Raw genomic sequence first — 21,546 nt, 5'->3', positions numbered from 1 at the left:
ACTCCTAAAATACGTAAAAAGACTCCTAAAACACATAAAAAGACTCCTAAAACACATAAAAACACTCTTAACACAAATTAAAAACACACAATGAGGTGTTTGCATCCTTTGCGAGCACATACACATGGTGGCCTTGTAGGTGAACAGTGAACGTGAATGGAAGACTTAATATAATAAAATATAATATAAAAAAATTAAGCGCAACCAAATCGCTGTAGGGTTAAATGAGCAGTGGTTTGACCTGCTACTTCTTCTACAATATTATATCAGAGGCAAGTCACAACAAATGCTAACGCGCTCAACGGTATAATGAACCAAGTTGGAAAATGAAGTGAAGAGTATATAAAATGTTTTACTTTTTCAATAATACTAATATACTATGTCCGTTACACTGTTTTCAGTCTTCTACCTCAGGAAGTTAATTCGTCGCCATAACTTACTCCGCTGTCGCATCCGTCACATCTACCCTTTGTAGATTAAGAGTTGCGTTGTGTTTTTTGTATTTGTTGTAGCAGAAAAGTAATAATCAGATCATCCTCACAAACCTGTTGTAAATTCCGGTCCACCCTTTGAGGTTGTGACTCCTGGATCATCATTGGGCTGTATTAGTCTGCTGTAAACACCAGGAGACACAAACAGGCTGGTTACATAACATCATATTTATGAGCTGGGACAGCCAAAATAAACCTGATTACTGTTTTCTTTTCTTTTTTTTTTTTAAAGATATTAGTTGCAGCCACCAGATATCCAGAATCCCTATCGCACCAGGAAAAATGACCTCATCTCTGTCTTGGGCCTTAGGTCTGGGTTTGGTCTTATACAGATCCTAATCTAATAGATAAGCTTTTGGACCTGCAGATGTGGTCAAAAGTTTACATACACTTGCAAAGAACATAATGTCATGGCTGTCTTGAGTTTCCAATTATTTCTAAAACTCTTATATTTTTGTTATAGAATGATTGAAGCACATATTTCTTCGTCACAAAAAACATTCATGAAGTTGGGTTCTTTTATGAATTTATTATGGGTCTACTGAAAATGTGACCAAATGTGCTGGGTCAAAAGTATACATACAGCAATGTTAATATTTGGTTACATTTCCCCTGGCAAGTTTCACTGCAATAAAGCGCTTTTGGTAGCCATCCACAAGCTTCTGGTTGAATTTTTGACCACTCTTCTTGACAAAATTGGTGCAGTTCAGCTAAATGTGTTGGTTTTCTGGCAACAATATAAAAAATGCATGTGAAGTGTCAGCGCTCAACGGTATAATGAACCAAGTTGGAAAATGAAGTGAAGAGTAAATACAATGTTTTACTTTTTCAATAATACTAATATACTATGTATAATCTTCTACCTCAGGAAGTTCATTCGTTGCAGTCACTGGTTTCTTCAGCATTGTCCGCATGTTCTCAAATTATAGTTTAAGTCAGAACTTTGTGAAGGCATTCTAAAACCTTAATTACAGCCTGATTTAGCCATTTATTTTCCACTTTTGACGTGTGTTTAGGGTCATTGTCCTGTTGGAACACCCAACTGCGCCCAAGACCCAACCTCCGGGTTGATGATTTTAGGTTGTCCTGAAGAATTTGGATGAAATCCTTGTCCCGTTAACTTTGTAAAGCACCAGTTCCATTGGCAGCAAAAGAGGACCGGAGCATAATACTACCACCACCATGCTTGACGGTAGGTATGGTGTTTCTGGGATTAAAGGTCTCACTTTTTCTCCTCCAAACATAATGCTGGGTATTGTGGCCAAACAGTTAAATTTTTGTTTCATCTGACATCCCATGGACAAAGAAAATACCTTCTAGAGCAGGGGTCGGGAACCTTTTTGGCTGAGAGAGCCAAGAAAGCCAAATATTTTTAAATGTATTTCTGTAAGAGCCATATAACATTTTTTTTAAACACTGAACACAACTAAACACGTGCATTTTTAAGTAAGACCAACATTTCTAGAGTATAATAGGTCTCTTATTCTTTGTAATAACATTGTTATTCTGAAGCTAACTGTGGAGGGGGCGTGGCCTGCGGGCCTGCAGTGAAGCGGGGTGTTGCCAGGATCGGGCTCGAAATCAGCGACAGGTGCGTAGACGGCCCATCTGGGCCTTGTTATCTAATCACCTTTCGCTCTGTTATAAGCAGCAGCCAGGAGGAGAGATGGAGTTGAGGCTGAAGCCAGAGCGCGAGCGAGAACGAAGTAGAAAAAAACAATTGCTGGAAAGCAACTGAGAGACTTTTTGAAAAATAAAACAATAATTTAACCCTGAAACAGGCTCTCATGTCGGTACTTGATGGTCTGAAGAACCCCCTAGAGGGCAAGCCCCACACTAACCAATAATAAATAAATAACTTCTTACCATTAACGCAACTTCTTGAACAGGTGCGGTAGAAAACGGATGGATGGATTAAAAATGCATGAAAATGTTTTATATTTTGAACATCATTTTTAACACTGTAGTTACAAGTGGAATTATTCATTACTTATTGTGTTAAGTAATGTCAGCTAAGATTTATCCGAGAGCCGGGTGCAGTCATCAAAAGAGCCACATCTGGCTCGCGAGCCATAGGTTCCCTACCCCTGTTCTAGAGGAAAGTTCTATGGTCTGATGAAACAAAAATTTAACTGCTTGGCCACAATATGTTTGGAGAGGAAAAGGTGAGGCCTTTAATCCCAGGAACCAATTGTATGTGCTCCAATCATGGAAATAGTTTTACTTGTAGAACTGGTATTGAATTAAATACCTTTCACTTTGAGTTCGGCGTGGACCAGGTTTATGGGGAACATTGTAGACTTTGTTGTGGTCTCCAGAAAACAAAGACTGCGGTGGCGGTAGCTTTTTCGACACACCTGGTTTTAATCGTTCTTGTGCTTAAAAACAAAAGAGATGAGACGAAGCAAAAATAGCTCGTTGTAAAGTTAAGGTCAACATGTTTGCATACCTTCTGCATGTCCAGCAAGAGGAGGTAAAATGGTGAGAGACGTTGCCCTGAGAAGACGCGCCCGTGTCCCCGTCATTCCCCGGTTTTTGTCCACTGATTCAATGGGAGGTTTGGGAAAGGACTTCGAAATCTCATCCTTACTGGGAATTGCAGACCTGGACTTCTGTTTTAGAACCAAACACATTACACCAGGGGTATCAAACTCATTTTAGCTCAGGGGCCACACAGAGGAAAAATTTTTCCCAAAAGGGAATAGATTGGTAAAATCATGTCGTGATAACTGAAAAATAAAGACAACTTCAGATTGTTCTCTTTTTTTAAAAATAGAACAAGCAAAATCTGAACACATACAAATCCATCCAACCATTTTCAACCGCTTATTCCCTTTTGGGGTCGCGGGGGGCGCTGGCGCCTATCTCAGCTGCAATTGGGCGGAAGGCGGGGTACACCCTGGACAAGTCGCCACCTCATCGCAGGGCCAACACAGATAGACAGACAACATTCACACTCACATTCACACACTAGGGCCAATTTAGTGTTGCCAATCAACCTATCCCCAGGTGCATGTTTTTGGAGGTGGGAGGAAGCCGGAGTACCCAGAGGGAACCCACGCATTCACGGGGAGAACATGCAAACTCCACACAGAAAGATCCCGAGCCTGGATTTAAACCCAGGACTGCAGGAACTTCGTATTGTGAGGCAGACGAACTAACCCCTCTGCCACCGTGAAGCCCCTACACACACATACATGTTGCTGCTCGTAGTAGTCTTCATTTGTCCTGATTTATCATTTCTGAATAAACGATGTTCATCGTGGTGTTCATTGGTCAAATAGGTGGCAGAGTTTTAAAATGCTCTCATTGGTGTAAAATTTTAATATCTCAGAAGATGTAAATAAATAGTAATATCAAAATCCAATTACAGCATGTTATTAATGTAATTTCCTCATTTTCCTCAACTGATGTAGTAACAGCATGTGGTTTATTATGTACATATGTAGCATCATCTACAACAAAACCTGTGAACTTGGGACTCATTTCATGAATCACACATGAAGTTAGAAGGGGATACATGTTATTTCAGCATATTTATGTGCGCACAGATGTGTCCCCAGTCCTCTATCTCAGTGTTTTTTTTTACTTTTTTGAGCCAAGGCACATTTTTTTCATTGGAAAAAATACAGAGGCACACCACCAGCAGAAACGTTAAAAAATTAAACTCCACAAGGTTGTCTTTTTTTTTTTTCAAACTTGTGGTTGTTTTCCTGTGTGTAGTGCTTTAGTTCCTGTCTTGCGCTGTTATTTTGGTGGCATTTCCTGTTTTGTTGGTGTTTTCCTGTAGCAGCTTCATGTCTTCCTTTGAGTGCTATTGCCTGACCTACTTTCTATTGGCAAACACGACTATTTCAGTTGTGCGGACGCTATCCTTCTTTGTGCAGACATTGTTGATTGTCATGTCATGTACGGACACACTGTAAGTCTTTGCTGTCGTCCAGCATTCTGTTTTTCTTTACTTTGTAGCCAGTTCAGTTTTACTTTTGTTTTGCATAGACATCCCTATGCTTCATTGCCTTTTCCTTTGGTTCATTTTTGGTTTAAGTATCACTTACCGTTTTACCTTCACTCTGTCTCCTGCTGTGCTCTGCATATTGGGATCACGACAAACCATCCTCAATGCGTTCAGACTTCCACAAAGCAATGAACTACATCCTGCGACCGACTGATATGGAGTGTTACTTGGTTACCCTGCCAAGCTCTGTACAGCACAGACACTAGACGGCACATTATTTGCAGATTATAATTATTGATTTGCAAAAAATATTTTTTGGACCAATTAGGTGAAGTTGCATCATTTCCCACGGCACACTAGACAATATCTCACGGCACACAGGGGCACAGTGGTTGAAAAACACTGCTCTGTATTAACCAGGCTCCGCCCACTCTGAAGTCATACGCACTCCTGCGGTAGGGGAGATACAAATAATTGCTATTGCGACATCCAGTGGACATATTTAGAAGAGCAGTTTCTTTCATTCAAAAATTTCAGCTAATTTTTGTCGTCCTAAAATCATCTTGCGGGCCGGATAAAACCTGTTCGCCGGCCTGATCCGGCCCACAAGAGCCGTTCTTTTAACACCCCTGCATTACATTATCAGTGTGTTGGATGTGGAAGGATGCGGTTGAGAGGTCACTCACGTGTTCTAAGGGAGATAGGTGAGACCCTGAGGTTGGCCTGGATTCTGAGACATCAAAACTTTGTGCGTGGAGACTGTGAAGATTGAAAAAAATGATTTAAAAAAGTGATCCATCAGTAACTTCAGAAGATTGGGACGAACCTGAAGGTAGATGAAGGTCTGCTGTTGTGGTCTGCACGGACAGGGCTTGCAAAAAGTTGCCTTTGTCCATCCCTAGGAGTGCAAGGTCTCTGGGTGGACTGGGCTCGTAGGATGCGCCTTGCTTCGCTTACTATTTCTGCACTTGTTTTCAAGGAGGGATGCCTCCTCGGCAGAAAAGGCCCACAAAGCTCATATTTTCTCTCCATGGCGCCCGTCAGACCACTGTGGTGTTAGCTAAGTGGTTTTCTCTTCATTATGAACGTTTGAGGACTGTACTTATTTTGTTGGTGGGGTTAACTTAAAGAAAGAGAAAATAACCTTTCAAAGTTATAGCTATTTTAGAGACATGGATGGATACAAAAAAAAAGGAATGGGCTTCCGACTAGAAGGATATACTCAATTACATCAATAGAGTCAATAAGAATGGAGGCAGAGTTGCGGTGTATGTGATGAAGGACTAATTTAAAATATTTGTATGCTTGTACAACACTAAAAAGCTTTGGCATATCAGTATGTGGAATTACATTATGTAATGGATTAAATGAAGAAGTTAAACTTAGCCTTAGACAAACTTTAATAATCCACAAGGTAAATTGTTCCACACAGTAGTAGTTCAGTTACAAAGGATGGAAAGTGTAAGGATGGAAATGCAGGTATAAAATACACTTAAAATGTACAATTAAAGTTAAACATTGTACTGATACGACCACGTTTGAGAGGTTATTTTTAAATAGTACTTACAAATAACAAAATTAGAATAATGATGAAAAATACCTTCAACCTTTTTGAAAATGGGATATTCTTCATCTCAGTATGTTTATCATGGCTGGCTTAATTATCTATTACAAGAACTGCTGTGCTGCTATTTCACTGATGTTATTGTGCTACAAAAAGAAGTCAGTAAATGAATGTATGTATTTATAAACACTCTAAAGTTGGAAAAGGGGTAGGATTAAAAAGCTTTGCTTCTTCCTACTCCTTTTCGGACATGATTGAAAGTGAACTATGAAATGGTGTGATGTATTATGCTGTAAGTGTGTTCATGTTCGAAATAAAGTATAAAAAAAAAGAAAGAAAGAAAGTAAGAAAGAAAAGGAAGAAAGAAAACCACATACTTCGTTTTGGGATGGATAATTCGGAGTGAAGGCGAAGTTCCGCAGTGTTCTCCGTCGCCATGGTGACCACATGTCGCTGTGGTAGCGAACACAAACAAACACGAACAATAGAATGCATGTTGGCGGTAAACGGACACAATTTGCTGCGGTATGACAGAATAACAACAAAATAAGATTTTTCAAATTTACCGTGCACACTGGAGAAAAGTCCGCTGTGGTTCTTTGTGTTAAAAGTAGTCTTCCAGTTAACAACAAAAACGGTACATGACTCCAGGAATGGTTTGGGTTTTAATGTCCCGTCAAATAATTTCTGTTTTTAGATCCGTTGTCCTGTAAGATTGTGTTGAAACGATAAAACATAACTAACATAACTACAAGCTGTGTTTAAAATATTCCGCTAGGACCTGACAGCGGTCAACAGTTGTGATGCCATCACTGCTCGTCGGAAGCACGTTACTTAACCTTTTTTTTTTTTTTTTTTAATCGAACAAACATACATTTATAATTCACACAAAAGTCAAGGCACTTTCAACATCAAGGAAAGAAAACAAAATCAAATACAGATAGAGTATTACAATTCAATAAATAATCTTAAAACATTTAATTAAAAAAAAGACAAAAAAGTATATCTAAATCACTTTAAATGCTTTCAACAAATATATCAATTTAAGGAATTTTTTTTACTCCTAATCATTCTCCAAGATTTGATTGATAATTGTAAACCACTAAGCCAATTAGAAAATGTAGGCCTTATATTTATAATTCGACATTTATGTAGAACATTTTTTGCCTGGAGCATATTAATGTTGACAAACATTTCTATGTTACAGTCGTTTATAAAAATACCAAATTTTGATCTCTTCCATAGTGAATGGGGACATCTCCACAGTCCACACCTTTGTTTCTCAGCCAAACGTTACTTAACCGGACACGAGGAAATCAATATCGCTTCAATATTAATCGTCATGACTCATGTTTAGCTATTGGTTTACAAGTAAGTAGTAGACATTGTAATGACAGGACTGGTTCTCAGTGGTAGCAAAGCTACATTTAATGTTTGCACAATCTAATGATCAACATATATATATATATATATATATATATATATATATATATATATATATGTACTAATGTTCAACATATTCTCATATGTTCATCATTAATTAGATTATAAATGTAGCATTCATAACATCACATGTGAAAGTACAGATCAGCACTCATTTTATCTTGTGTAAATAATTGGTGTTTTATTGAGGGTATTAAGAAATAACATGGAAAAGATGAAAAGTGAACTAAATAATTAAGATTTAACTGTATTGTTAACATCTAAAACATTTGCAAGGAATGATTACAAAGAATTTATTTTGTGACCTGTGAGCAGCCAATGATGTTAAATCTCCTGAATACTGAGGCATTGAGGTAGATCAACACAATGGTGATGGTGTTATCCTTGATTACAGTTGTTCTAAGACAAAAAAAAACCCTACACTCACACACAATTGTGTTTTAGTGCAATAGCCCCATTACAATCAGTATTTCAAAAAGCACAGACACTCAGCATGTCTCTTCCTACTCCAGGCTGCATGCTTTTCTGATGTCATTTGGGTGTTCCAAGGAAGCTCGGACAAACTGATTGAACACACGCTCCATGTAACTCTCTCCACATGGGAACCAGCCCTCCATGAAGGCTATGTGTCCACCGTGGGATGTCACCAAAAGTGCCACATTTGACAGGTCCTGGGCTACGGTGAAGGGGATGTCTGAAATGGAAGGAAGTAGAATTACATTTGGTCAGTAATAACAGTCAGTGCTCATCCTGAAAAACTGACAGTGTTGTGGAGAGAAGGGGTCGTCGGCTGCATTGAGACACAAGATGGGCACAGCGATATGAGGCAGTTTTTTGTCAGGGCTTGCATCGTGGTAGTAATCTGTGCATGTTTCGTAGCCAAACAGCAGTGTGGTAAAGCGTTCATCAAACTCCCGGATAGTGCGAGCCTTGAAGAGGATAAGGACGAAAAACATTTGGAGACTGAACGTATGATGGTTAAGAAATGTGTTTTACCTGGATGACATTCTCAATGTCCACCACTTTCTCCAGAATCTTCCTGTGCCTGGAAGACATAGTCCAACCAATTTATTAACAGGAGAGAACATTTTCCGAGGACACCTCCCCTCCCCCTATAGTCTTCATTCTGATTTTTTTTTTTTTTTTTTTAATCTGCCAATAGTGTTCAATGGCATTGAAATGATTTATACTTCACACATACACCTAAATACTTCGGACTTGTTTCATCACAATTTAAATTCATTTCTAATTTTTAAGTAATACATTTTAAAGCTTACAGTAAAAAAACAAATAAGACTGGAACCGTTTAAATGTACTCACTTTGTTTTTGAAATGCAGTTTAAAGTGTTCTTAATAGGATAGTACATATTGGTAAAAATGTTAAGATAACTTACTCCATGTTATTAAAATGACTGGCAGAAAAGTGAACATTGTAATTGTTATTTAGACCTTGGCTTCATAGACTCATTTTGACCTTTCGTCATTGGTCTCAAAACACTCCACATAACTGTAGTCATATTTTTTAATTATTGCTTAGTCAGTTTGGGCTTTGCATCCCTTGGAGTAAAAAATTGTCCATTGTGTTATTATGAACAGCCAGATTTGTGGTTTAGGTCCTTATTCTCCTGTTGCAATTATAGGACCAATAGCGTCTCGATGACCTTAATTTCGGTAACACGTTCTCTATATGTATTTTTTTAATCTAGAAAATGAAAGTAGCATTTCTCCCATAATATCAAATAGTTTTAGAGCAATTGGAAGATAACTAATTGTACTTGGCACACCCCTTTCCATCGCCATACTATATGCCGCCCCCTCTCGGTGTGACGTCATCTGCAGAACTGGAGCCCATTTCCCCTTATATACAGTGTGTATAAAGGCAAGCAAAACTATTTTGATCACTTTATGGCATGTTTTTGTTACTCTGGTCCATGAATACTTCAACACTAATTGTTAACAGTATGAGCAAAAATTCAATATAAAAATTGGTAATTTAATTACAGCCTTCTTGAATTTTTTTAAATTATTATTATTATTTTTTTACACGATTGAATTAACGCACGTTTCTCTAATTTGTATTCTCCTACCCAGACTCACCCACTCCATGTAAAGGAAGTTGTGAATCAAGGCATTGTCATGTAATTCATTTAAGTAATGGGGCAGCCTTTGCTATGATGCCTTTTTTGGTTGTGAAAATCGTGCAACATGGGATTTTCTTAACACTTGAGATTCATGGAAGTCATTGAAAACTGTGGAAAAAAACGATATTATTTTGACTTTCAATTTGCAAACGTTGTATTTATCCAGGCAGTGTTTGTCGTGTCTCTGTTGTCATGGTGATTTGAGTGCGTGTATGCACGCACCACATCATCTTCTCACTGGGTTGATCCATCCATCCATCAGTTTTCTACCGCTTATTCCCTTTTGGGGTCGCGGAGGGCGCTGGCACCTATCTCAGCTACAATCGGGCGGAAGGCGGGGTGCATCCTGGACAAGTCGCCACCTCATCGCAGGGTTGATGTAACTGTAAATTCGACTTTGTTTCACTTGTGCTAGCCGCCCTGATGTTTTGTGTGATGTTAAGAATTCTGTTTCGTACAAATATTTGTGAAGCCGTGATGCATCAGTATGGGCTTGGATAGCTTATTTGTGTGTGTTTGTGTGTGTGCGTGTGCGTGTGTGTGTGTGTGCGTGTGTTTTGAGATGCTGATGGTTTGACATTACCTGTGAAAAAATAAATTAAATCAAATTATGCAATTTTTCAGTTATTCTGTTTATAATTTTTTGTTGATCATTGTGTTCAAAAAAGCAATTCATGATGATCACTTCCTCGTCTTTCATATTGCATCTGTTAGAGTAGACATTATTGTTATCATATAGTCGCATAGTTCAATGATGATCTCACGGTCCAGACGAAATCGTGAACATCTGTATCGCTAATACTTGGTAATATGCAGGTCACGAGATGTAAAGGGAGTATTGTTGGCGGTTTTGGAGATTTTTTAAGAGGGCTCTGTAAATGCAATCGAGGACTCCCATTTGCTTCATTGTAAGCCACCTCATACTTGGGTTATATTAAATATTAGAATGCATAAAAAAAAGGATTGCATATGTGATCTTGTCTGACAAAGTGATTGTGAATGATAGGCACAATTCCCCCCCAAAAAGTGCAGTTCCCTTTTAAACTGACCTGAGGACAGCTTTACACAGTCCGAGTGTGAGTTGTCTGTTGAAGAGCAGCCAGTTAAGACGTTCCTCCATGGAAATAGCGGACTTTTGCGCATCCCAGGGGACGGAGATGGTCAAACCCGCCACCATCCCGGACTCCGACCCCTTACGGCCCAAGTAGTTCAGCAGTATCATGCTGCACATGAAAAACAGAAGGCTCAGTAAGCAAGACAATAATAACATCAAGCATTAGGCAAAGACTGACACAATTTACCCTCCCAAAGAGACACCAGCACCAAAGATGGGAGCTTGTGGGTAGAGACTTTTGACATGGCACACCACATGCTCTAGATCTGAAGTGTTGGCGGCACAGAATGTTTTCGGAGTCTGAAGAACAGGAGGAGAGACGATACAAATAACGTAAGCAGTACATCTGCTGACTAGTTTCAACAGCGACTTAAGACACTTAGACTGGCAAACTGTTAAAATATTAATTAAATGTATTGACTGGACCAAATTAAATTAAAGGAGGCGATGGAAAAAATTCTAGAAAATAATTCATATTTTACAGACAGGGTGTCTGTAAAAAAAGTATACTAGTGCAAATAAATGAAAATATTACAAAGCCCCTATAGGGATGGGGGAAATTTTTTTTAAGATATGTATCTCGTGCTCACGCAAATGTTTCTCTTACGCTCGAGATGTTTTCCCGTGAGCACAAGAAACATATATGGACTATGTATCTCGTGCTCACGCAAAAAAATGTTGTGCGCTTGAGATGTCTCGTCAGCACAAGAAACATAGTCCCTATATGTTTCAGTGCTTACGAGAAAACATCTTGTGTGCTCAAGATAGTTTTTTGTGCGCAAGAGAGATAAAAAAAAAAAATGTTCCCCCATGTCCCTTTAGAGACTCCTTAATATTTTCTTTTATTTGCTCTAGCATACATTTTGTTATAATTTACTCTTGTATACAGTACAGGCCAAAAATTTGGACACACCTTATTTCATTCAATGCGTTTTCTTTATTTTCATGACTATTTACATTGTAGATTGTCATTGAAGGCATCAAAACTATGAATGAACACATGTGGAGTTATGTACTTAACCAAAAAAAGTGAAATAACGGAAAATATGTTTTATATTCTAGTTTTTTCAAAATAGCCACCCTTTGCTCTGATAATGCTCTTGGCATTCTCTTGATGAGCTTCAAGAGGTAGTCACCTGAAAGGGTTTTTACTTCACGAGTGTCATAGTTTTGATGCCTTCTGTGACAATCTACAATCATGAAAATAAAGGAAACGCATTGAAATGAGGTGTGTCCAAACTTTTGGCCTGTACTGTATTCATATTTACTCTATTATTTTTGTAGCTTATCGCAGAATGTTTTATATGTAAAAAATATTATTTTACGGTTTCAAACTTGTAATTGTCTAAAAATTCCAACTGTACTTTTGCAATTTTACTTCGATTAAGAATACGTCATTCGCGCAAAATTAGTACTCATTGTTGGCAAGGATTCGTTCTGGTAGTTATCTATTAAGTTTCATGCACGTTGAACGGGTAGTTTGTTTTGTGAGAGCTGTTTTTAACACGTCTTTCGTCTTGCTTAGTAAAATGAACAAAATATTAGAAATAGCTCCCAGTATTAATTGCTAACTATAACAGTTTAATTATTACCACTCTTTTTGCTAATATTAGTTAAGAAGAATTCTTACAAGCAGCTCTTCACCTCCAAAGCCTCTGTTGTTGAAGACCACACATCTAGAAGGACAGGATCTTTTTATCATAACACTTCTTGCCCATTTTAGAAATATTAATAGAACAAATATTACTGGCCAACCTGTAGCCATGCCTGGTGGCCTGCTTGATAGCATGGAGCACATAAGATTGCTGGCTGTTCCCCGTCAAGCCGGGAAGGAGGAGCACCGTGGGCCGGGTGGAGGATTCTGGGTAGGCGGTGCTGGCATCATTGTCCACCCAGTCAAGAGATATCTGACCACCATCAGCTGTGCAGATCCGCGTACTGTGTGACAACACAATGTTACAATCAAGGAGGAACAATCCTGACAAGACAGATTTGAACCAACTTGCGATAAGTGACGGCAGGTCTGGACTTGATGAAGTAGGAGACCACTGTTTGAAGACGGCCTCCCCAGCACCACGGCGTTGGACTGAAGCGCTCTGTCACCACAGGACAGTGCTGGTGGAGGAACTTGCGGAAAGTCTCGCTGCACACCAGATGGGGCATCTGAAAAGAAGAGACACCATTTATTTAATCTTCACTGCAGACATTGCGTTAATAATAAGTAAGACAGGAGTCGGCAACCCAAAATGTTGACAGAGCCATATTGGACCAAAAACACAAATTCAAAAAAATCTGTCTCGATTGGCGACACTAAATTGGCTCTAGTGTGTGAATGTGAGTGTGAATGTTGTCTGTCTATCTGTGTTGGCCCTGCGATGAGGTGGCGACTTGTCCAGGGTGTACCCCGCCTTCCGCCCGATTGTATCTGAGATAGGCGCCAGCGCCCCCCGCGACCCCGAAAGGGAATAAGCGGTAGGAAATGGATGGATGGATGTCTGGAGTCGCAAAAAAGTAAAAGCCTTATATATGCGTTATAATGAAGGCAACATATGATGTAAGTTTCTATATTAGCTATGTGAGCCTACTATCAAAGGCTGACGCAAATCTTTGTTGACAGAAATGTTCTATTTTAATTTTTATTCTACACATTTTTGCAATATTGGAAAACCTTTGTAAACTGGAAGCTTCTCCAGGATGGGATAAATTCTGGAAATTACTGGCTCAGAATGACTGAAGGTATAGATGTGTGTGTCCAAGTTAAAGGAAACGGCAGGCCTTCTTCTTCTAACGGATTCATTACAATCTTTGCGAGCTGGGTAACGTTTGTTGTGGTCTGCGTGTCAATGTATTAACGTGCCGGCTGGAATAAACACATGCTGAGAAATAGCTCCGTGCCTGCCTACTTTATGGGTTACAGATAAACCTATGGATAATAGAGACATATATAATAGTCTCCTTTTCAGGTGAAAGAGGACTCTAAAGGTGGTGCCTTTAAGGCACGCCCCCAAAAGTGTTGTCCGGGTGGAAATCGGGAAAAACTCAGGAGAATGGTTGCACCGGGAGATTTTCGGGAGGGGCATTGAAATTCGGGAGTCTCCCGGGAAAATCGGGAGGGTTGGCAAGTATGTTGTCAGGAGGAGCACACATAAAACATTATGTTTCAGATTCCAGCCATGTTCTGACATAAGTAACTTTTTCAAATATATGGTTTATATGACTATTTTCATGACTATTTTCAAGTTTTACCAATTTTAAGTACATTTTTGGAGGAGGTACAGACATTTTACACATAACAGTTTTAACTCAGATCTCCAGCATGCATTCAATCTATTATATTGCACTGGTAACCTTTAATGATGAATAACAAACAGATTGATAACAAATGTTTGTTGGCTGTTATATCTTGATTTTAGCTCTGCTTCTGACATTGTTGACCATCAACTGTTTAGGAAATTATCTGCTTATGGCTTTAAGGACTCAGTTGTGAACTTAAGAGTCATTACATTTTTAGCGAACAATGTGTCCTCTTTAACTGTTTGTTTTCAGTTATCAATACACACTCTTGTGATATTATATACAGTAGCTGCCTTGGGCCTCTTCTTTATAGCGTAGTTGTAATTAAGGGGTCTTATGTTAAAAAAAAAATGCTTAGATAAATATTTTGTTTAGATAACTGTCACATGTAGCTGCACGGAGCAGTGAAAGGAACATAATTTTATTTCATAAATATATGCTGTAAGCATCAAAAGTCACTTTAAAGTATGTCTTTCAAGCATGCAAATGAAATCACAGAGCCAGTAGTTACTTTTAACTCCACTTTGTACTCAGTTTTCCTTTAAAAATGAGTAGCGCTATCTAATACTATTATCAATAATGAATTATATTTTTTCTTTAGTGATTTAAAACACTGGGAACCCATTGTACATTCACACATGGTGGTAAGCTACATTTGTTGCCACGGCTTCCCTGAGGTGGACTAAACAGAGCTGCTAATTTGCGCCTACAGTCTCTCTGACCACCACCAAACATTTGTACAACAGTGCGAGTGGCACTACAAGCAAGTGGGGGTGAAGTATCTTGCCCAAGGACACAACGGCAGTGACTAAAGGCGGAGGCTGGATTAGTACCAGGAACCCTTAGGTTTCTAGACGGCCCCTCTACTATCTGAGCCACGCCATTAAATTATTTCAAATACAGTAAAATATGTTCAAATTACATTGGTTTTAAACTCCATGGTCAATGCTCATCTAGACCAGACCTGGGCAAAATACAGCCCGCGGGCCACATGCGGCCCATTAAGATTTTCAATACGGCCCGCTGGACGTTCTAAATAATTTTTTGTAGACCTTTAACATCAAAACTGTAGCCGACATTATGATGGGCAGTGCTGTTTTTAAATTGCCGTAAGTCATGAACTATAAAAAAAACAAACCCTGTTTCCATATGAGTTGGGAAATTGTGTTAGATTTAAATATAAACGGAATACAATGATTTGCAAATCATTTTCAACCCATATTCAGTTGAATATGCTACAAAGACAACATATTTGATGTTCAAACTGATAACAAATTTCTTCTTTTTGCAAATAATCATTAACTTTAGAATTTGATGCCAGCAACACGTGACAAATACTGATAAAGTTGAGGAATGCTCACTTATTTGGAACATCCCACAGGTGTGCAGGCTGATTGGGAACAGGTGGGTGCCATGAGTGGGTATAAAAACAGCTTCCCAAAAAATGCTCGGTCTTTCACAAGAAAGGATGGGGTGAGGTACACCCCTTTGTCCACAACTGCATGAGCAATCAGTAAAACAGTTTAAGAACAACGTTTCTCAAAGTGCAATTTCAACATCTACGGTTCATTTGCTGCAATCTAAGCGCCATCTTTTTCATGGACACCCCTGTTTATTTCAGCAAGACAATGCCAAGCCACATTCAGCACGTGTTACAAAAGCATGGCTTCGTAAAAAAAAAAAAAAGAGTGCTGGACTTTCCTGGCCCGCCTGCAGTCCAGGAAGCGTAAAACACGACAGCGGAGACTGCGGACTGTTGAACGACTGAAGCTCTACAAGAATGGGAAAGAATTCCACTTTCAAAGCTTCAACAATTAGTTTCTTCAGTTCCTAAACGTTTATTAGGTGTTGTTGAAACAAAAGGTGATGTAACACAGTGGTGAACATGCCCTTCCTCAACTGTTTTGGCACGTGTTGCAGCCATGAAATTCAAAGATAATTATTATTTGCAAAAAAAAATAAAGTTTATGAGTTTTAACATCAAATATCTTGTGTTTGTAGTGCATTCAATTAAATATGGGTTGAAAAGGATTTGCAAATCATTGTATTCAGTTTATATTTACATCTAAAACAATTTCCCAACTCATATGGAAACAGGGTTTGTATTTTGGTGGTCCAAATCTGCACTTGTGGATGTTATACGAGTTGTTACGGTAATCTACGTCACAGCAGGGCGAGGACAAAGCAGAGTGGGTGGGGTTTGTTTTCAGAGCAGTCAGCCCGATACGCATGTATCAGAAACGGATGCGAAAGCACATTTTTACATGATAATAAATCATATGGTAGGTGTTTATTAAACTTTGCATTCATATTTTGCAGTTTTTTTTTTACATTGTTTTGCTTGATTGTAAAAGATACACAACTGTTGAGGAGCTGGTCTGAGAAGTAAAAGAGGAGCAATGTTCATATGTTGTTAATATTCTGTGTTTTATTGTTCATAGTTAATAGTGTATATCCCAATTTCTTTATGTTATGTACATTTTGGGTGTACCATTCAGTAAAAAACTGTAAAATTCGATTCCGTTTTTTATAAGTGGTCTGTCATGACTTTTTTTTAGGATAGAATCCTAAAAAAGTCATGACAGACCACCTCAAAAAAACGGACTTTGTGACTTTTGGTTTTGGTGTTCCTGATAAAAAGGGACCCAAACACAGATACTGTACAGCAGATTTTCACAGCTAAATGTGTTTATATAATTTATACACATATACACCTTCTCAATGTTTCTCAATTAGTTTTTTTGTCCTGATTAAGAGGAATGTTTTGACGGGGGAATAGTTGAAGTGGGTTGCAAAATGTCGGAGGAGTAGTCGCCAGAAAAAGGGGTGGAAATAGAGCTTTGGAAAATCACATAATTTTATTTAAAACGATATAAGGGTTAGTTTGAATTTCCAGGATGGTGGGATGTGTTGAATGTGGAATGGTTTGAATAGCTTGAAAAATATAGAAATGGTGGAAGTTTGAAAAATGGTCAAAACATTTTGAATGGGAAAAATGTACCGGAAAACCTAGAATTCTGGGAAAACTGGGAATTTGTCGAGGGAAAGCCTGTGATTCCCGAATAGGCTTAACAGTTTGAAGTCAAAATGGTTTGAATGGGGTAAAAAAATGTGGAAGGTAGAGCATGCCAAAATCTAGAGAAGAAGAATAATAATAAATAGTGAAGTGAATTATATTTATACAGCGCTTTTCTCTAGTGACTCAAAGCGCTTTACATAGTGAAACCCAGGGGCGTCGCCAGACATATTTCACTGGGGCACGTGCCCGACTGTTGATCTGCAGTGCCCCAGTAAAAATTTCACCAATAAAAAAAAAGCTTCTGAATTTTAAGTCTACATAACATAGACAACAGCGCACATACTACTTAGTATGGTAATTGATTGCTACTGTATTCACTCCACGAAACAGTGAGCACATGGCTACTTAATATGGTAATTTATTCACGTGTGGATCGAGACTTCGGTTGAGAGAGCGAGAGAGAGAGGGGGGGGGGGGGATTCGAATCACTGCGTGAGGTAGGTGACGTTAGCCAACAACAATTTCTTAATTACAATATTTTGATTTTGATTTGACTCAAACTGTAACTCCTAGATGGATTTAAGAAAGTTATTCGTCCACAGCAGAGAAGAAGCGAGGAATGAGAGATGTAAGTGAAGTCCTAGTCCATCATTGTCTTAAGTTGATGCTAAGTTAGCTAATGTTATTCCTTGTATCAAGACAAACATATTCATTTGCTGTACGAGCTGTCGGGGAATTTCCAATGAACATGAAACATAATGTTGGCTATTGTCTGCTGGTTCTGCATCAATGATGATTTGGAGTAAGCATGTGTGAGTCAAATGGTTTATCTTCAGGAAGACATTTTTTTTTCCATATCATCAAGTCGTGAGCCAAATTTTTAAATCATTCAAGTTTATTTCACAGAAAAATAGCACAGTAGACTTGTCTTGTTAATCGGTGTGACTTTGACTAAAATAATCTTGTTTTGTCACCAGAAAAATGGCTACAGCTAAAGCATCTGGTTTTGTTTCCAGAAAAAATAGTAACATTTCTGTATTTGTTTTCAGAAAGATGGCTAAAAATATCGGGTTTTGTTGCCCCATTTAGATTTAAAAAAAATATATTTCCATGTCTGTCCTGAGTCCTCCTCCAACTTGTTAGTCGGTTTGCCTTTTGCTAAAATACTCACTAATAGTCACTAGAAAACTGTCTAAAAATATCTGGTTTTGTTGCCACAATTTGATTTTTTTCTCCCTAAACTTTTTTTTTTTATGCACACATCTGACTGGGACTCACTGAAAATGACACACAATCCACTTTTATGTCACGACCCAGCAGTTGGGAACCACTGGTCAGCTGTATAACAGTTACTGTAATATTTCCATGTCTGTCCAGAGTGATTGACCACTTTGCAAAAATGAAAACGAGACGTTACAGTTTACCTCTCAGAAAATGATTCCCTGAACAGATACACAACAGTTGTTCATTTATTCTACTACTGTGGCTTTATTGTTTTGTGTATATTTTATAGTTTTGTGTATCTGAAATAGGATTAGCCACATTGCCATAAATGGAACTTAAATATTTTATAAAATAACCCAGATATGTAGGGGTGCTTTATTTTTTGTTTTACTTTTGTAGATGTTAAATTTGCAGATGATTACTGCAATATATATTTCAAAAAGATTCATTGCTCTTCCTTTTTGCATTTACCCGTAGCAGTTTAGAAGTCTGGAGTAAAAAAGTGCACAAGTAGGTCAAATGCATTAGTTAATTTCAGGTGGTTAATCAAAGATCCATACAACATAATCTGATATCATTTCATAGTTTAAAGCACTATTTATGTATTTTTTTATGATAAATAAGTGCTAAAAATGTTTTTGCTTGCGCGCTTTGCACGCTCACATGAATTATTTGTGCCCCAGGTGTGCCCCAGTATAGTATTAGGTCTAGTGACGCCCCTGGTGAAACCCAATATCTAAGTTACATTTAAACCAGTGTGGGTGGCACTGGGAGCACGTGGGTAAAGTGTCTTGCCCAAGGACACAACGGCAGTTACTGGATGGCGGAAGCGGGAATCGAACCTGCAACTCTCAAGTTGCTGGCACGGCCACTCTACCAACCGAGCTATATCGCCCCACAAAATAGATGCATTTTGGTGTAGAAAACCATATGTGTGAATGCTTTGGAGCATTTACACAATGACACCCTAAAACTTAAGTGAACCAACCTGAAGATATCTAGAGAAATTATTTTTGTTTATTTTTTTTAAACAAAATACTTTGCCGCGCCTCACCAGACTGTGATACAGTCTGGTGCGCCGTCTGAGATTATGCAATTTCACCTATTTGGGTTAAAAATAGGTTGATTGGCAGGCCTAAATTGGCCCTAGTGTGTGAATGTTGTCTCTCGGTGTTGGGCCTGTGATGAGGTAGCGACTTGTCAACGGTGTACAACGCCTTCCGCCCGAACGTAGCTGAAATCAGTTTTAGCAACCCTGCTATCCCGAAAGGGACAGGCGGTAGAGAATGGATGATAAGGTTAAAAATATTTTATGCAAACCAGTAATTATAATCTGCAAATAAAGTGCCGTTGTTGAGTGTAGATGCTGTCTGGAGCTCGGCAGAGTAGCCCTGTAATACTCTTCCATATCAGTAGGTGGCAGCAGGAAGCAAATTGCTTTGTAAAAGTTGTATCTAATGCTTAAACCAAAAATAAACAAAAGGCGAGGGCCCCTAAAAAAGGCATTGAAGTTTAGGAATGGCTATGAAAATTTAAACTAAAACTGAACTGGCTACAAAAGAAACAAAAACAGAATGCTGGACAACAGCAAAGACTTACAGTTTGTGGAGCAGACGGCGTCTACAAAGTAAATCCGTACATGACATGACAATCAACAATTTCCACACAAAGATGGATAGCGTCCGCACAACTGAAATACTCTTGATTGTAAATAAATGGGGTGCGGGTAATAGCACTAAAAGGAAGACATGAGACTGCTACAGGAAAATACCAACAAAAACAGGAAAAGCCACCAAAATAGGAGCACAAGACACTACACACAGGAAAACACCAACCAAACTCCAAATAAGTCAGGGTGTGATGTGACCGGTTGTGACACTTACTTTGAGACAAGAGCTATAGTGATGTATGCTGGGTTATGGTTTGAATTCATATCCAACAATTGCAACAATGAGCTTACATTTATAATGTGTTCTGCTTGTGGTGTGCCTCCGCATTTTTTCTAATTAATAAGGTACATGCGGCCGAAATGAGTTTCCTCCGCCGGGTGGGGGGGCTCTCCCTTAGAGATAGGGTGAGGAGCTCTGTCATCCGAGAGGAGCTCAAAGTAAAGCCGCTGCTCCTTCACATCGAGAGGAGCCAGATGAGGTGGTTCGGGCATCTGGTCAGGATTCCACCCTAACGCCTCCCGAGGGAGGTGTTTAGGGCACGTCCAACCGGTAGGAGGCCACGGGGAAGACCCAGGACACGTTGGGAAGACTATGTCTCCCGGCTGGCCTGGGAACGCTTCGGGATCCCCCGTGAAGAGCTAGACGAAGTGGCTGGGGTGAGGGAACTCTGGGCTTCCCTGCTAGGCTGTACCCCCGCGACCCGACCTCGGATAAGCGGAAGAAGATGGATGGATGGAAAAATGTGCTTTGGCTTCAAAGAGGTTGAAAAACACTGCTGTACTTTAAACCACACTTGCCTCTCATGCATTGCATTAATTAACAGACAGACAGACAGAGACAGACAGACACACACATCTAATCCAAAGCCTCACTTGGAAAAGAGGATATGTTCCCAGACATTTTGTAAATTGCATGTGTTATGTTTCGGTTGTATTAGTGTAATCATACAATATAACCGTAGTTGTGTCAGTATGCAGACTGAGCGTCTTGAAGGATGAAGCGGCGACTCACCTGGCTCTTGCGGCCCCACAGATAGCAAAGGGCGGCCGTGAGCGAGCACAGAAGCACGGTGTCGGCTCTGGAGAATACAAAGTCCCAATGGACTGTCCACAATTCCAGCAGAGACAGAAACATGATGGCAACCTATTAATCGTAGCCGCCCCTCGACAACGACCCGCGCTCGATGTTAATCACACCTTGACTGACACGGTGCGATAAGACCTGATCTCATTATTGTCGTGAAACATTTAAAGCGCAGCTCCCAGCAGCCTTGACGATGCCGGTGTCGTTGTCAACTTCCTTGGCGGCGCATTGAAGGAGAAATGACTCTGTGTCTCAATTTGAATATTTCTTTGATCAAGTTTTATGGTGTTAATTATGTGCTATACTGCAGAGGACGCAAATGTAGACAATAAAGTGCTGTCACCTTCGAACTGTCACTTATACCCCACCGAATTTGCTCCTCCCATTCCGTTACGTAAACAAGAAGGCGACGGCATTGCTTGTGACGTCACGTCCGGGTACTGTCGCTTTGGACTTGGTCAATAGTCTGTTTTCGTGTTGTGTGTGTGTGTGTATATATATATACATATATATATATATATATATATATATATATATATATATAT

General features: G+C 39.2%; 2 protein-coding genes across 2 annotated transcripts in view; both read right to left on the bottom strand.

Annotated features, from left to right (window-relative positions):
* The window catches only part of armc2 (armadillo repeat containing 2), a 33,715-nt gene extending 30,699 nt beyond the window's left edge, over nt 1-3,016 (bottom strand). The window contains exons 1-3 of the mRNA XM_061902149.1: nt 2,941-3,016; nt 2,743-2,869; nt 546-613 (exon numbers count right to left, since the gene is read on the bottom strand). Of these exons, the coding sequence (XP_061758133.1) occupies nt 546-613; nt 2,743-2,869; nt 2,941-3,016 (271 nt within the window). The remainder of the gene's footprint in view (nt 1-545; nt 614-2,742; nt 2,870-2,940) is intronic.
* Nucleotides 3,017-7,610: 4,594 nt separating this feature from the next.
* ctsbb (cathepsin Bb) overlaps nt 7,611-21,546 on the bottom strand; it is a 32,209-nt gene continuing 18,273 nt past the window's right edge. The window contains exons 13-21 of the mRNA XM_061902148.1: nt 20,929-21,105; nt 12,714-12,866; nt 12,467-12,649; nt 12,342-12,387; nt 10,899-11,011; nt 10,647-10,820; nt 8,453-8,501; nt 8,220-8,385; nt 7,611-8,150 (exon numbers count right to left, since the gene is read on the bottom strand). Of these exons, the coding sequence (XP_061758132.1) occupies nt 7,960-8,150; nt 8,220-8,385; nt 8,453-8,501; nt 10,647-10,820; nt 10,899-11,011; nt 12,342-12,387; nt 12,467-12,649; nt 12,714-12,866; nt 20,929-21,105 (1,252 nt within the window). The 3' untranslated portion in view covers nt 7,611-7,959. The remainder of the gene's footprint in view (nt 8,151-8,219; nt 8,386-8,452; nt 8,502-10,646; nt 10,821-10,898; nt 11,012-12,341; nt 12,388-12,466; nt 12,650-12,713; nt 12,867-20,928; nt 21,106-21,546) is intronic.

This window comes from Nerophis ophidion, linkage group LG05 (genome assembly GCF_033978795.1).
Source record: "Nerophis ophidion isolate RoL-2023_Sa linkage group LG05, RoL_Noph_v1.0, whole genome shotgun sequence".
Classification (NCBI taxonomy): Eukaryota; Metazoa; Chordata; class Actinopteri; order Syngnathiformes; family Syngnathidae; genus Nerophis; species Nerophis ophidion.
Note: the sequence above shows the minus strand (reverse complement) of the source record. Positions and strands in the feature narration are given on the sequence as shown.